Source organism: Neovison vison, chromosome X, assembly GCF_020171115.1.
Source record: "Neovison vison isolate M4711 chromosome X, ASM_NN_V1, whole genome shotgun sequence".
Lineage (NCBI taxonomy): Eukaryota > Metazoa > Chordata > Mammalia > Carnivora > Mustelidae > Neogale > Neogale vison.
Window position 1 is genome coordinate 15,147,063 of NC_058105.1, and position 15,067 is coordinate 15,162,129.

At 46.8% G+C, this 15,067-nt stretch overlaps 1 protein-coding gene across 1 annotated transcript; it reads right to left on the bottom strand.

Moving 5' to 3' along the window:
• Window positions 1-2,914: 2,914 nt before the first annotated feature.
• CD40LG (CD40 ligand) lies at window positions 2,915-14,173 on the bottom strand. Its single transcript, XM_044235174.1, has 5 exons — window positions 13,939-14,173; window positions 11,981-12,112; window positions 8,325-8,379; window positions 6,461-6,523; window positions 2,915-3,393 (listed from the first exon to the last, which is right to left on the bottom strand). Exons 1-5 carry the CDS (start codon window positions 14,092-14,094, stop codon window positions 3,017-3,019), a joined length of 783 nt encoding a protein of 260 aa, XP_044091109.1. The 5' UTR covers window positions 14,095-14,173; the 3' UTR covers window positions 2,915-3,016.
• Window positions 14,174-15,067: the final 894 nt, after the last annotated feature.

Consider the following 15,067-nt stretch of genomic DNA (forward strand, 5'->3'; position numbering starts at 1 on the left):
AGCTTTGCTCAGTGGAACTGAGGCTTGGAACTTAAGACATTGAGAGAGGTATTAGCAGGAGATGATGAAGCAGGGCAGTGGGAAAATCAGACTTGTATTTACTTTTTTAAAAGATTTTATTTATTTGAGATAGAGCAAGAACAAGCGAGCGAGCGCGCGCGAGAGAGTGTACGTGTGTGTGTGTGTGTGTGTGTGTGTGTACAGCAGGGCGGGGGGAGAGATACAGGGAGGGGAGGAGCAGGCTCCCCACTGAGCAAGAAGCCTGACTCAAGCCTTAATCCTAGGACCCCGGGATTATGACCTCAGCCGAAGACAGATGCCCAACTAACTGAGCCACCCAGGCACCCCAAATCAGACATTTATTTAAGATTTCATTTGGTGAATGAGAGGGAGCAGGAGTAGAGGCAGGCAGGCTAGGAGGCTGCCAGGAGAAAGATGATGGTAGAGTGGACTAGGAGAGTGGCATCAGAGATAAAAAGAAGTAAATTAATTTAAGGACTATTTAAGAAATAGGGGTGGTGTATTTACGCCGGTAGGATTGGACACGAGAGTGAGGACAGCGAGAAGTCAGGCCAGATTTCTGTTTTGGGAAGTAGGGCAGAAGAGGCTGGAACTCTCTGGAATGGGAAACACTGAAAGCAGACCTCATTGTGTTGGGGGGAAAGATTAGGAGTTCCATTTGAATGTTTCAGGTTTGAGGGGATGAACTCCAGGAGGCAGGTCAGGACTAAAGGCAGGAAGGTGGTCGTTGAACCCATGAGTGGGCAGGGTCGGGGCGACAGCACGCTGTAAGCATGTAGAACAGGAAGAGAAGAGGGTGAAGGATGGGACTGAAATTCTTGGAAAGGGCAAGGTGACCTCATGAGGAAGTAATCTGAGAGGTTGAAGGCAGTTGGCTAGGTGAGGCTGACATGCAGGGAAAGTTCTGGGCGGGAGCTACGGGAGAGGTGTCTTAGCGAGCAGTAGGAAGCATGAGAGCGGAAGCAATAGGCTGGAAAATGCAGTTTTTGTATCTGTAGCATTCATTGTGATAACGCACATCATTAGCAACTTGGTTGCCAGAGGCAGAGATAATTGGGAGATACAATGTCCGAAGAAGAAGGAGGGCGAAGTACAAGGGCAATGTTTAAATCAGAGCGTGGGAGTATACGAAGGCTATACAAGTTTTGTGCAGGCTCGACACGGATTCCCTTCGCAGGAACCCTAAAAGGGGTAATGCCTCTTGCCTACCCCCACCCGTGTCTCACCAGGGCGAGCTGGGCAAGTCCGGCTGTCCCCCCAAAGTGGGCACTCATCTACCGTGAGGGAGGGAAAGTCACAGCCCATGGATTGTCCCTTCTCTCTGGGCGGGACCACACCCTCTTCTCAGCTGGACCTGGGGTCCTGACCTTCCTAAGGGAGCCCCAATACCTATGGGAATCTCATGACCCATGTCTCCTGGCTGCCATGGCCACTGCCCCACTTCCTTCAAGCATCCCGCGCAGAGGACAAGGCTGTAGAAGAATCTTTGCTCCAGAGGACAAGACAGCACTGAGGACAACATATCCATGGGTCCCTGAATCACCCAGTGTCACCTCTACTCGTACCAAAATCCTCTCACTGAACATGGTATACAGCTGAGTGAGTTCAACTAGCATGATTTCAGCCTTGTGTTAGAAATTCATGCTAGAACGTGCTCAAAGTAACTCAGCCCAGAAGGGATTGTGTGGTCCTCCCACAGCGGACCACCCCATTCCCCTTCCTTATTTCTATGGTGATATTTTTCTGCTTGAACCTGTGGGGTTTGCTTTAAGCAACGCACTCTACCGATAGGATGAACAAATTACTCTGGGTTTCTTGGAGGTGACCAAGAATAGCTCTGTTGGCTTCCATGGAAGAACGGGGGAACCAGTTTGTCCCTGCTCCACTTCCTCTTGCCCGAGGTAGAACCACCTAGACAGCTCTGAAAAAAATAAGCAACTGCTTCTCACTGAAGCCCTCCCTCCCGCCTGGCTCAGCAGCGATGAATCAAGAACACAAAGTCTCTTTTGCTCCCCTGCAGCCTTTCCAGAACAGGCTGGAAAGAAAGACCCACGTTGATTTTCACCGAACAAACTTCACGTCATCCACCAAAGCTTATGGCAAACTGCCAGGGAGGGGACTGTCGCCAAAATATTTTGTGGTCCAAGAAGTTTGAGAACCACGTTTGGAACCCATCACAAATGTGAGATCCCTCTGAACGATTCCTCCCCCCTCTCCCGCCCCCACCTGGCCCAGGGCTTTAGGTGCTAGATGACAACAATAACGTTAAGGGCACTTTATTATTCAAAAAATAAATAACAAGATCATCCCAAGTTCACGCTGGAAACAATGGAGACTGCAGGTAGAGACGAGAGATTTCCTTTAAATACAGTCATTTCAGGAGGAGTGGGCAGCCTCGGAGCCTCCGCCTCTGCTCCCTCCTCCCGCCTACAGTGGTGGAGACGCGACAGGGTTGAAATAAGATAACGGATTAGCAACAGCCTGAGTGTCGGGGTGGCTGGTGGGGGCAGGGTTTTTCAGTTCTCTGCTGCACCAGACTTTCTAGAGCCTGCCCCCTCCATCGGGGCCACGGGGACCCGGGCTCAACCAGGACTGACCGTGAGCTGAGGCTCCCCGTGGCCCTTCTGCATCTTCACTGGGAAATCAAATGCATTATCCGCTGAAAGACACTGCATGCAAAGAAACGAAATGAAACTTGACTCATGATCTGCCATTTACTCAGAATTCAGTCTGCGCGGAATGGTCTTGTCTTTTCACGGGACTCTCTGGGTGTCTGCATGCGTGGGGCCGCTGCTTCCAGAACAGAAACCTTAGGGAACGGGGCCTGCTGGGGCTTCACCGGCCCTGGCGTTCCCTCACCGCAGCCCTACCTGCCTGGGGGGTGTATAATAAATAGCTCTCCACGAGGAGGATCCTAGGGTTATAAATAGGCAGTTCAACAGGGGGGTGGTCTTAACTGCTTTGCTATTTGGCAGCCCGCAAGGGGTGCCACCGCTCAGAGTTTGAGTAAGCCAAAAGACGTGAAGCCCGTCCCGTGGCTCACTTGGCTTGGATCAGTCACGTTGACGAACACCGAAGCACCGGGATGCAATTCAAATACGCCCCCCAAGTGGACGGACTGCTGCCCACAAGGCTTGGAGGAGCTGCGGGCGTTTGCAGCCCTGAGCAAGACCCGCTCCGATCCGCTCGGGGAATTCAGGCAGAGGCTGGCTACAAACGGAGCTTGACTCGAAGTGTCCCGATTGGAGCAGAAGGTGACTTGGGCGTAGATGTAATAGAGTCCTTGTCTTTTCACGGCCAGCTGTTTCCCGTTTTCGAGGGTTACCAGGTTGCTGCTTAGGGTGTAGTATCCTTTCGGGGCCCACTGCAGAACTGCAACAGACAGGGGGCGCGCATGGTGAGGCGAAGCGTGCATGGTTCCCACTCCACCAGAACAGAGTTCAATGTTCCATCCTGGCTTCCCATGAGCGCGGAAGCGGGGGCTGCCAGGGATGCTTACGGAGCCCTCCCGCCCTCAGTCTCTGACCGATCGGCGGGGGCTTCACAGTCGGATGGAGCTGAGTTGCCACCCAGACTTTAGTCACGCTCACGCCCAGACACTTAATCTCCCGGAGCTTTTATTTCCTCATCTGTAACACGGGGCTAGTATTACAGTGTCTCTCGGACACTTGTTTTGAAGATTAAAGAGAGCAACCGGGTTCAGTGAGTTTCCTTCTTCCTTTTAAAGCATTTAAAGCCAATTTACCCTTGAACTTCAGATGCGCGTTTTAAAATTGCACGTCCTAAACTACACACACCTACAAGACATTGGGACAAAATCCTTGCTAGTATGAACACTGTTACCTCACCAGCCTTGGATTTTACAAAGTCAAAGTCTTGCCCAGCTGTGTAGCTCAGCCTTGGCTGACAAAAGGAAAGACCCCATTTATTCCTACCTGCTCATGCTGTCGCAAACCCGACCTGCCTCCCACAGCAAGGACTAAAATTAGGCAAGGAAGTATGAAAATGAACCTGTCATTTCACTGGGTGTTTTGATCTTCCATTGTAGTGGGCGCCACCAACTTGAAAGTACCTGTGTTCTTGTGGCTAAACTTGAGTACCCACCAACGGTCTGCCATTTTCTCGGCGGAGATGTTGAGTGGGTTCAAAGGTAGTGTGTGCACCCGATTTCAAATCTCAGCTCCCACAGCGAGCTAGACTGCTGGGTGTGGGGGTTGGGGAGAAGTGAAAGTATCGCTCATTTGCTTCCTTGAGCCCTTTTCTAAAATTCCTACTTGGTCATCAGGCACGGTGTGAGAGTCAAGCTGTTGAGACTCATCCTTCAGCAACAGGAAAGACATCCTGAAACATCTAACATTTCTTGGCCCTCTGGACCACTCCAGAAATGACACTTCCTTATGATGATTTCACTTGCAGACCATTTGAGAAGCCAAGGGGAGGTTCTCTGTCTTTTAGTCCACTAGGGTTATCTTCGTATGTCCTTACCTAATCTTTGTCCTTGCTGTGGGATGCAGGTCAAGCTTGTGGCAGCATGACCAGCCAGGAGTGGGGCGTTTGCAACTGGGCCAGGGGATGGGGCTGTGAGGAATCTTTTAGTCTTCACACCTTATCCCCTTCAGACCTCCTGTGAGGCAGACCGAAATATGCTGGGATCATATCGACCTTGGGCTCTTTGTCAGAATCTGAGCGCTATGAAATCTACCCAAGGGCATGAAATCTACCTTGCCGGTGGCCAAACCCTGGCAGAATGCTACTCTTCTAATCAGTGTCTCTGTTGCTGTCATGCAATCTGCGTAAGCAAGTGTCATGCAGACCACCGCCCTGGCCACACCACCCCAGCTGGAACGTTCTCCCATAAGTGTATTTTCTGAGAATGGCTACCTGGCAGGATTATTAAATATGGTATTAACGAAGGGCTTTCTGCGACTCTTCTGACATCCAAACTACCATAATGGAAGCTAAGTAATAGCACCTTACATTTGTCTGGCCCGTGATAACATAACCTTCTTCAGGGGGGGTGGGAGGTTGGGATACCAGGTGGTGGGTATTATAGAGAGCACAGCTTGCATGGAGCACTGGGTGTGGTGAAAAAATAATGAATACTGTTTTTCTGAAAATAAATAAATTGGTAAAAAAAAAAAGAAGAAGAGGTTGGGAAGATAGACTTTAAGAGGTTTTCACCTTGCAGAAATATTTCAAAAGATAAAAAGTCCTTTTGTTTCAATATGAGAGTAGTACTCAGTAGCAATGAGATAATGTTGCTGAATTGTGGACTGTACAATGTATACCATAATATACTATGGATGGGTCAACCTAAAAACAAAAACAAAAACAAAAACAAAAACATAACCTTCTTCCACATTAGCTGACTGGACGCTGAGAGCCACCCTCGGAAGTAAATCAAGTGTGACACGGTAGCAAAGGGACTTGCCCATGGTCACCTAGCAAGTGGTAATTCATGGTTCCAGAATCTCAGTTCAAAGACTTCCTATCCAGTGCTCTTCCTTCCGTATCACCATCCGTGACAACCACGTATGTGTTACGCCCCGTGAGAAGCCCAAGCTGCCTCGGAGATGAGGGGGTATGTCTCTCTTCTTCTCTCTGTCTCTGTCTATCTCTCTCATTGTGTGTGTGTTTCACTCTCTTACACACACACACACACGCACACTGTTTAGAACTCCTTTCTGGAGCACTGTGCTAAGTTTTTCCAAGACTGCTCTGATGCCCTCAGACTGCATTTATCTAACGAGGGGGGTTTTGTGCTTGCGGGCGTGTTTCCATCCATTTATCAGATGCGACGCATTCTCGGGCACCAACTCTCTCAAGGTACAGGTTTGGGAAAAAAGATCTAAGAGCTAGAATGATGGCAGAACGTATATGGAAATAAACTCGTTCAGAGTTGAAAAGATGACAGTATGTTGTCTGTTGTTACTTCATTGGAAAATCTAACGTCCTGGAGCCTATTGATCTTTGCAGAATGATTTTACCTTTAATTTCCCTGAGGTTGGCCCCCGCGAGGCTGGGGTTAATCATACAGGGATTGACAGATGGCAGGAAGTACCCCCTGAGGCCCATTTACACACAGCGAAGAGGGGTTAGCATGAGGAATGCTCCCAGCCAGGAGGTCACTACCTGCCATCTCTTCTGTGTTCTCAGAATAATGGTCCCTCCACCCAGCAATTCATCATTTAGAATCGGCCATTGGGCAAGAATGTAATGAGAACTTCGGGATTGCTTCTCATCTCCTTTTGTCCCTTCAAGTCCCATCTGTGCCTCTGGGCTCGCTTTGAAGACAAAGCCCAGCATATGAGAGGTGTAGGGGTGGGTTGGTAAATTGGGCCCCAGAGGAAGAGAGGACCCTGATCGTTAGGCTGCTGGATGCTGCTTCTGCATCCCAGCCTTCCTGCCGGGGTGACCAGCTCAGATGCTTTCGACTTACCAGACGCTGTGTTACTGCTGGCCTCACTTATGACGTGGGCTGCAATTTGAGGATCCTGATCACCTGGAATGAAACCAAAAGCCAACTGTCAGGCCAAAGCAACACAACACTGCCCACAGAACGATCTGGTCTAGATCTACAGCTCTGTCATAGAGACCCGGCTTAAGTAGGTCACACAAGAGGAAAAGCGCAACGGTCCAAAATCTCTGTCCCCGGGGAAAGCTGGTTTCTAGAATCTGAACAACCGAATTGGCTATTTGCACTGACCCCATTCTTCTAATGGGCGTTCAGTACCCAACTCCACTTTACCTAGATTGACACAGGCTAACATTCAGGGTCTTCGTGAAACACACTTTGAATCTTGCCATTAGAAACAGCTCCCATCCATTGGGAGTCCCACTGGGCCCCAAGGTGATGTCAGCACACTTCCCTGATATGATGCCAACAGCATCTGATGTGGTCAAGCAACTGGCCAAACTACTGTGCCTAGCTTGGGTTGTTTCTCATGTAAAAGCCTTGCTCTTTAATTAGATGTGCTGATACTCTGTGTTCAGAGACTGTGTGGACGTTCTCCCAACCCCAGGAATGAGCTTGCTGTCAGACACTTGGCAGGTGCCCTATAAATATTGAATCAAATCGCATGACCTAGATAACCAGTTGTGTTGAGTTGATCCCTTTCCTGAAGACGGCTAGGCAACACCCACGTGCACTCATTTCCTCATATTTCACTGTAAGTCACAGACAACATGGCACCATTCAGCATATCTTACAATCTGAAGACGAAAACGTCCTAGAGATAGGATGACCTTTGTATCCAGAGCAACAGTTAAAGCGAGCTCTGAGTATGCTCCTGGCCTCCAAAAATGGTATCTGTATCTCTATATGTATATATTTCTTTGTGTGTATTAGTTTGCACAAGCCATACATAATTTTCATGGACATTGTGAATAACACTCATCTGCTACTCTAAGCATTGTTATTGTGTTTGGGATGCTGAATTCTAAGAGGAATAGGGAGACGAAAAGCCCCAGAAAGCGTCATGGGAGGCACAGTGGAAGACACTGGGGAGGTTTAGCCTGGAGAAGAAAAGGCTCAGCGGACATGATTGCTGTTTTCAACATCTGGACAGCTGCTATCTAGAAGAAGTCTACTTTACTTAGTATGGCCCTGAAGAGCAGGACTGGGTCCAGTGAGTGGAGATTATAGGAATAAATTTCAACTCCAGAGGAGGAAAGACTTCTCTCTGAGTAGTCTAGTAATCTTACTATGATTACTAGAATCGTTCAAAGTTGGACCAGGATGACTAATGGGCTAGGAGGTGCCCAGGCATGTTGGATTGGAAACCGGATGGTTGTGAAGATTTGTGCTCTGTGGGTGGCCTTCCAGTCAAGATCCCTTCCAGCCCTGAGATGTTTGACATGTTCTGACATCAAGAACAGGGCAAAGAATGGAACATTGTCACACAGAACCATTCCTTGATCTCAGATCCTCCGCTGGCATGGTTCTCCACCAAAAACTATTATCATTGAGCAATGAATGCCAGCGATGACTTTCTTGTCATCTTATCCTCTGTGGGGGGAACCAGGCCATATGGTGCTTTGAAGAAGATATTGAAAAGAGTGACATTTCTTCATACTTGGTATTGTCAGCCTCAAAGGAACACAGCCTTCCCCATACATGGGTCCATACTAAGCCTTTCCAAATCACATGTGCTAGAGAAGGTGTCAATCTGGCCATTGTAGTCCTGTTTTATTTCCAGGGCTCCAAGTTCCCTAATTCTAACAACGGGGTTGTTCAGCATGATCAGCCCAAAGCTTCCTTTTAGGTGTTAAGTGCTCACAAAAATGGATAAATAGCAACCTACCTTTTTGCATCGCAACGCTTTTTTCTTGCTTCGCTTCTTTGTTTAGCATTATGTCCTAAAATGAGAATCAGGGCTAAAGGTCATTTTGACAGGAAACCTGGTGTGGGGTTTTGGAGGTATCATTCATTTGGCATCTGTCATGACTCTAGTGCCTGTTCCTGGTGAGGATTATCACATGGACTTAGATCCTGTCATTAATTCCATCATAGTGATTGGGAACCCATGGCACTGACAGATGAGCTGACAGCCCAGAAAGCCCAAGGGGTGAGCCTGGAGGCAGGATCAGGGCCCTATTATCTGCACTGCAGGGCTCTCCCCAGACTGGAGGCTGTGACGCTGACCCTTCCTATGACCCCAGCCTCCCTGCCTTTGATGGGTATTGACAGATAATGCTGAATGGGGAGATGTTTCTACCTTGGGAACCGGTATATGGAATATTATTAAACATAAAGCAGGGGATGTATCTATTAGAATAAAATTGGTCTGAAATCTCTTAGGAAAGGGTAATAGTACGTTTGATCTTGGGAAGAAATTCCAGATTACAAACAGACTCTCAGGCATTTTTTATTGTCTTGTCCCTGTCCACGGGATGAGGGAGATTCTCTTGCAGTTGGCTGCCTTGTGTGGCCTGTATATATTTAGAATAGTCAGCATATAGGAAACCCAGGTAGTCTCCCGATGATGCTGGTGTTCAAAGGCAAATGCAACACTTCCTAAGTGGTTTCTTTTCACTTAGCAACCGGGGAAGTTCACAGGCACGGCCATCAGCACAAGCAGGAAGGGAATCAGGGATTCGGCTGCCATTTTGAAGATCATGCAAGGTCACGCAAGGAGTCTGAGACTGAAGCCAAGAGCAGGAACTCTGAGATCATGTTCAGAGGTCGACCTAGCTCACGCCATCACTTTGGACTCTAAATACAAGGGCCAAGCACAGTAGTATTTTCCCCTCTGATAATCAAAGTCTTACGCACCTTCCCATTCCTGGACTCCAAGTTTTCTACAACACCCTCCCTTTCCATCCTTCCCCAGATGGAATTAGTGTCGGGACTGTTGAGCGCCTCGGGGGAGGCTCAGCTTGGTTGCCAAATGTGAGGGTATAAGTCTCGGAGCCCCACCAGGGAGCCTCGAAATGCCACAGGCGCCACAGGCCTTCAAGTTTCCACTTGAGCTGAGAAAGTGCGGCGACAGGAAGATGTTTGTGAGACACCCAGTAAACAAATGAGTATTTAGTGTCTCCTCAAAAATGGAGTGTGATGATCGAGGTTGAGATACTTTTCGGCTACGTGGTTGTGCTGGTGTCAGGGTTTGGCCAAAATGAAAACATGAAGTCAGCAAAGTTTGTCTTTTATGTGCCCAGCCCTGTCTTCCTGCAAACTTGCCCTCAGTCACACTTCCCCAGAGCCCCTTTTTCCCTCCCTTCCTTCACTCCCCACCTCGACTGAAAGACTTTTCAAAGTTGACGTTCAGAAAATCTCAGATTAGTGATTTCTTTCTTACTGGGGAGTCTACGTGGGCAGGTATGGATGGGTTGGCCTCTACCTTCAAAAGGAAATGCGTCGACCCCCATCAAAGACATCTCAGTCCTTGAGGGGGCAGACAAGCCTGAAACCGACTAGTCTAGTGGGATGGTGTCACTAGAGCTGTTCAAACAGACCTTGATGACCACTTGATAAGGACCGTGGAGAGAAGACTGAGGCCCTGGGTTGATCATTGGATCTGGTGACTTCTAAGACCCCTTCAAGACCTATGATTTGGAACCCCCAAATTCAAACCTTTTGGTTGTTCTGGCCCAGTCAGACAGTGAAGCCCAGAAAGAAAGCCTGCTAACACTCGCTGAGAATACTAAAATCCACTTTGGGGTTATTCTACAGGTGACCAGTTGGATTTTTTTAAAAAGCCCAAAATATGGTTTAGAATGAGAAATTTGGGAGAATGGATATTGGAAAGGGGGTCAGTCAGTCTTCACGGGAGGACTCTGCGACACGTGGCACTCATTAGGATCCCGCCCTGGGGAGCAGTAGAGGTGAGGGGCTTCCTCTGCCTTACGTCAGGAGCCCTGGCTGACATGTCTGAGAAGGTCTGCCTTTCTAGAATATGAAACTTGGGAGCTGTCACTTTGCTCATGCAAACATAAAGCAGAGAGGCAAGCCCAAGGAGCCCTTGCTCCTATCCTGGGTAGCTGATTTGGGAAGTTTTATATGTCTGACCTGAAATAGAACCATTAGAAACTGGCCATTGAATGATAAGACTGTCAGTAAGACAGAGTTCTCTCATTTATAGATGAGAAAACGGGCCCGGAGAGGGGAAGCCATTTGCCCGAGGTCGCAAGGCCAAGCACATTAAATATCTAATAAATATTTGAATTATTAACTGCTGTTCTGAAAGTGCCTTTCTTCATATTTAAATTTGTAACCCCTATGAGTACCATAGGGTACTGGCCAGAGTCCTCGGACAACCAGAGAAGCTCAACTCATTTCCAATGAGTTGGCCAATGAAGAGGAGTCTTTATCTAAAACCTAGATTAGTGTAAAGAATGTGAAAGCCAACAGCAGATTTGGGGCTGCCTTCTGATTCCCGTTAGGGGACCCAGGAAGAGGATATTAGCGTCTTTACCGTTGGAGGACAAGAATAAACTCAGAAATAAGATCTTAAGTCCTTTACTCCTGGGTTAAATGACAGATTATTTATATGGGAGAAATAACTGCTGTTGGTTTATCCAGATTACCCCCGACACCCCGTAGCTTGGCACAGAGCTACCTTCAATGCGGAGAGCTGCCTCTTACTGATGACCCCAAAGTGAGCTGAGGGCCCGGGGGATTCTACTCAGTGTTCTGAGAGGGGAAACAAGCAGAAAGGCTGTTTGATATTCTGCTTCAGGAGAAAGAACATTCTACACTCCTTGTACATGATCATGGAATTCATGTTGTAAGTGCATCCTCAGTTAATCCTCTAAGGCTTGTTTGCTGTAACTATTACCGGCCCCGGTGACTACAGGGACTCCTTGCTGGGGCCTCTGTCTGCCTCAGGGCTTGGCCAGCAGTCCTACAGTGGACTGACTTCATGAGCAAGTGGTGTTCCGTGGGGTCTGGTTTGAGCAGCACAGAGAAAGTCCATCCCCCTTTCCCCATAGCTCTCCTCACAAGAAAAGGGAAAGATCTCACTTTCATGGCACTTGAAATTCTGTCATGAGAGAAGTGTTTGTTCCCCAGCCTTCAGGAATCCTTACTGCCCTCAGTAAAGGCTGGTCTTGACCCTGGGGCCATCCAGTGATCCTCGCTCCCCTGGGAAATGGGGACCGACCATGGGTCCGTAGTGACAAGGCAGCAAGGTTTGGATGGAAAGATAAGAAAATACCAAGAGCCAAACTCGGTGTGCTTCATAAATGTTCACAGGGTAGTATCCCCAAGAGAGACTCCTTTTGTTCCTCTCGAGAACATTCTTATGAATGTGTACACTTCCAGTTTTCTTTTCCCTTTCACGTAGGATTTTTGGCTTCATTTTTCCTTTTTTTTATTGGATACATATACCCATGTGTGTATGTACGCACATATGTACGTATGTCTACAAAATGTCTACGTTGTCAGCGTTTATTTCCCGACCTAGCAAAAGCAATAAACAGTTTCAACAGCCCTTTAATCAACAGCTGAGCTCCTTACCTTGAGAAAGGCTTCAAACCGGCTTTTAATTTCCTCACAGTTCAGTAAGGACAAGGACCCCTCTCCTTTGTTGCATTTCTGTAACGTTTTCATGAATACAAAATCTTCGTAAAGATTTCTTTCATCTTCTATCTATTTGTGAAATAACAGGGACGTGAGAAACGTAACTCTGGAGAAGGTGGCTGATAATGTCTCCCTCCACAATCACTTCCATGGCATCAATAATAGAAGGAGGATTTTGCAGATATAAATGGGGAATAAAAGTTATTATACTGGATTATTGTTATTTGGTATCAGCCATTAAAAAAATCAACAAAAGCCAGCAATTAAAATGTCCTACTACCCAAAACTCTAGGTAGAAATCACAGCTATTCTAACAAAATTTTATTACAAAATGTACATTTTGTCCACGTATTATAGCGGCAATGTTCGAGAATGATCGTACTCCTCATTGCTCTGTAAGGATCGGTCATTGTGAACCCAGTGTATAAACTCATTTTCCACTGGGCTCATTTGCCTAGTTCACTTTAGCTGGTGCTGCAGTGTTTTATAAAAAGCAGTTAATTTGCAGTGTGTGTCAATTAACTTGAGTTCTAATTACATCTCTCTCTTTTTAGCTTTAGTATTTGTGGAAAACATTTGCATTTTTAAGGAAACCATCTTTCATTCCCAAAGTTAACGAGTTAAATGTATGGAATTCACTTGTGTAATAAACTGATTTGGGGCCATTTTCTTGTTTTAAAATGAAATTTTTAGATTCAAAACAAAAGCTACTTAGCCAGCGGCTTCCACTGTCCCTAAGAACACACCTCAAGGCTTTGGGAAACGTGGTTGCTGCTTCTCCCCATAGAGGCTTGGGTCCAGGCATTTGATTGACAGAGCCTACCAGGCCAAACACAAGCCAACAACCAGACCCCGAATCCTGCTCTTTACTCAACTACAAATCTGAGTAACCCAGTGCATTGCCTCAACCTTCACTGCCCCTCCTTATCCTGATGAAAATAATGGTGTTAATTCTAGCATGGGATCCCAACAGGCGGCATCGAAACATCCCTGGGAAAATGCAGTCTCCAGATGCTGTGCATCGACAACCCCTTTACCCAGATATATAGCAACAGCCAGATAATTCGTCAAATCTCTCCTTTTCATGTATGAATGATGTTCTTTTGGTACAGCCAATAATGCCGCTCAGTGGAAGTGGGTAAACACACTGAAATGGGATGAATCCCAACAGTTATTTTCTCCTGACGACACCCAGCTACCTCCTAAGTTACTCTACTGTTTTGTTCCTGTAAGTCCAGCCACTTAAGCATGTAAAACATCTCAGAGGGAAATGGAGCAGCTTGCAACAGTCCGTGTTTGAAGAGGTATAGAGACAATGCGACTTGAACTCTGTAAATTCCAGACTTATCCGTGTCTGTGCTAATCTGAAACACTAGGAAGCTTCAGATCAAATTCCTACTCTCCTTCTCTAGTTAACAATTTAAAGAAAAAAAAAAGGTGTCTCCATCAGAAAAACAAGTTTACTTTTTAAGCAAGACTTTAGCAAATAATTATAGCTAATGCCCACCTAGTGCTCCCTCTCCACCTGCTCTGGTCTAAGCTGGCTACAAGGCTAAATTCATTTAATCTACGAGGTGGGTACTATTATCTTCCCCGTTTCTAAGATGTGGAAACTGAGGCACGCAAAGATAAAATAACTTGCCCAGGATTGCAGAGCTAAGAGGGGGCAGAGTCAAGATTTGAACCCACCCAGTCTGATTCCAGAACCCAAGCTCTCAACCAGAGACAAGAAGAGAAGACCTTACGAACTAGATGACAAACATAGTGCCGCGAGACCATTTCAGCTACATGGGTTCCCACCACGGTCCATCATCTGGGCAGACCTAAAACCATTCAACCCACAAATCAATAAGGACCCCCCGCTTGAGTTAACCAGGGCACCTGGTTCAGCTTACCTTGTCCAATCTTCTGTGAAGATACACAGCAAAAAGTGCTGACCCAATCATCTGGGTGATGAGAAAACCAGTAAGTAAATACATAAAAATTTTCATACTGACGGGTGGTCCGGTGGCCACAGATCGGGGAGCAGTTTGGCTATATGTTTCGATCATGCTGTGTTAGAGTTGAAATGATATCTTCAGACCGAGAAGGTGGCAGGGGCAGCATGAGAACACTGTCAAAGTGGCCACCTTACTCAGGATTAGTTAAGAGCACACAATCGTTACAGCCCACACTTCCTGGAAAATGTGCTTCGTAGTCTTCTCTCCCAGCAAAAAAGTTACGTAAAGGTTTTTTTTTTTTTTTTAATTATACCCATATCATTCACTTCCAGGCTTTCCCTTTTGTTAGTAAAGAAGAAACAAGTCTCTTCTTCCATACATTCATTCTTGCCTTGAAATGTCATAGACTTCTTAACAGACAATGGCAGTATTTTCCTATCGCTAGCTTTCTGGGTTCACCAGTTTCAAGGAAAGTGACAAATGTGTCCACCAGCAACAGACTTATTTCAATTTCAGTCTTACTAATACAAACTGGGAACCTGGCATACGGGGAAAGAAACGAATGTCAACAAAAGTTTGGATTGATTTTATGACTGGTCTACCCCTGGCTTATTGCTTCTCGAGAATTCTTTCATCTTCAAACCCAATGAAATCCCAGCAGCTTTTCAAGTCTACGTGGCACGAAGCAAAAAGGAGTGCTGACAGTTATTTTTTTTTTAAATTTAGCTGGACTGGTAATTCAAGAAAAAATAAATTCCTCAAGGGCCAGGAGGAGTAGGGTCTTGAAGGAAGTGGTTCCCAAACTCCGGGATCAAGGTTAAAGTTGGAATCTTCGATTGACTTGGCCAAATTGCTTGTCTATACTGTTCCCGTCCGTCAGATAATTGCTGATGCTGATGGAATGGCTTGGAATAGAGAAAACGGGCTCCAGTTAAGAGACCTCAATTCTAGTCCTTCCTCTACTAACAAATGGCTATGGACCTCCAGCAAATCACTTTACCTCTCCAGAGCTCTGTTTCCCCATATCCGAAGGGGGTAGTAGCACCTGCCTTGCCTATCCCATAGGCTGTGGCCAAGATCGAAT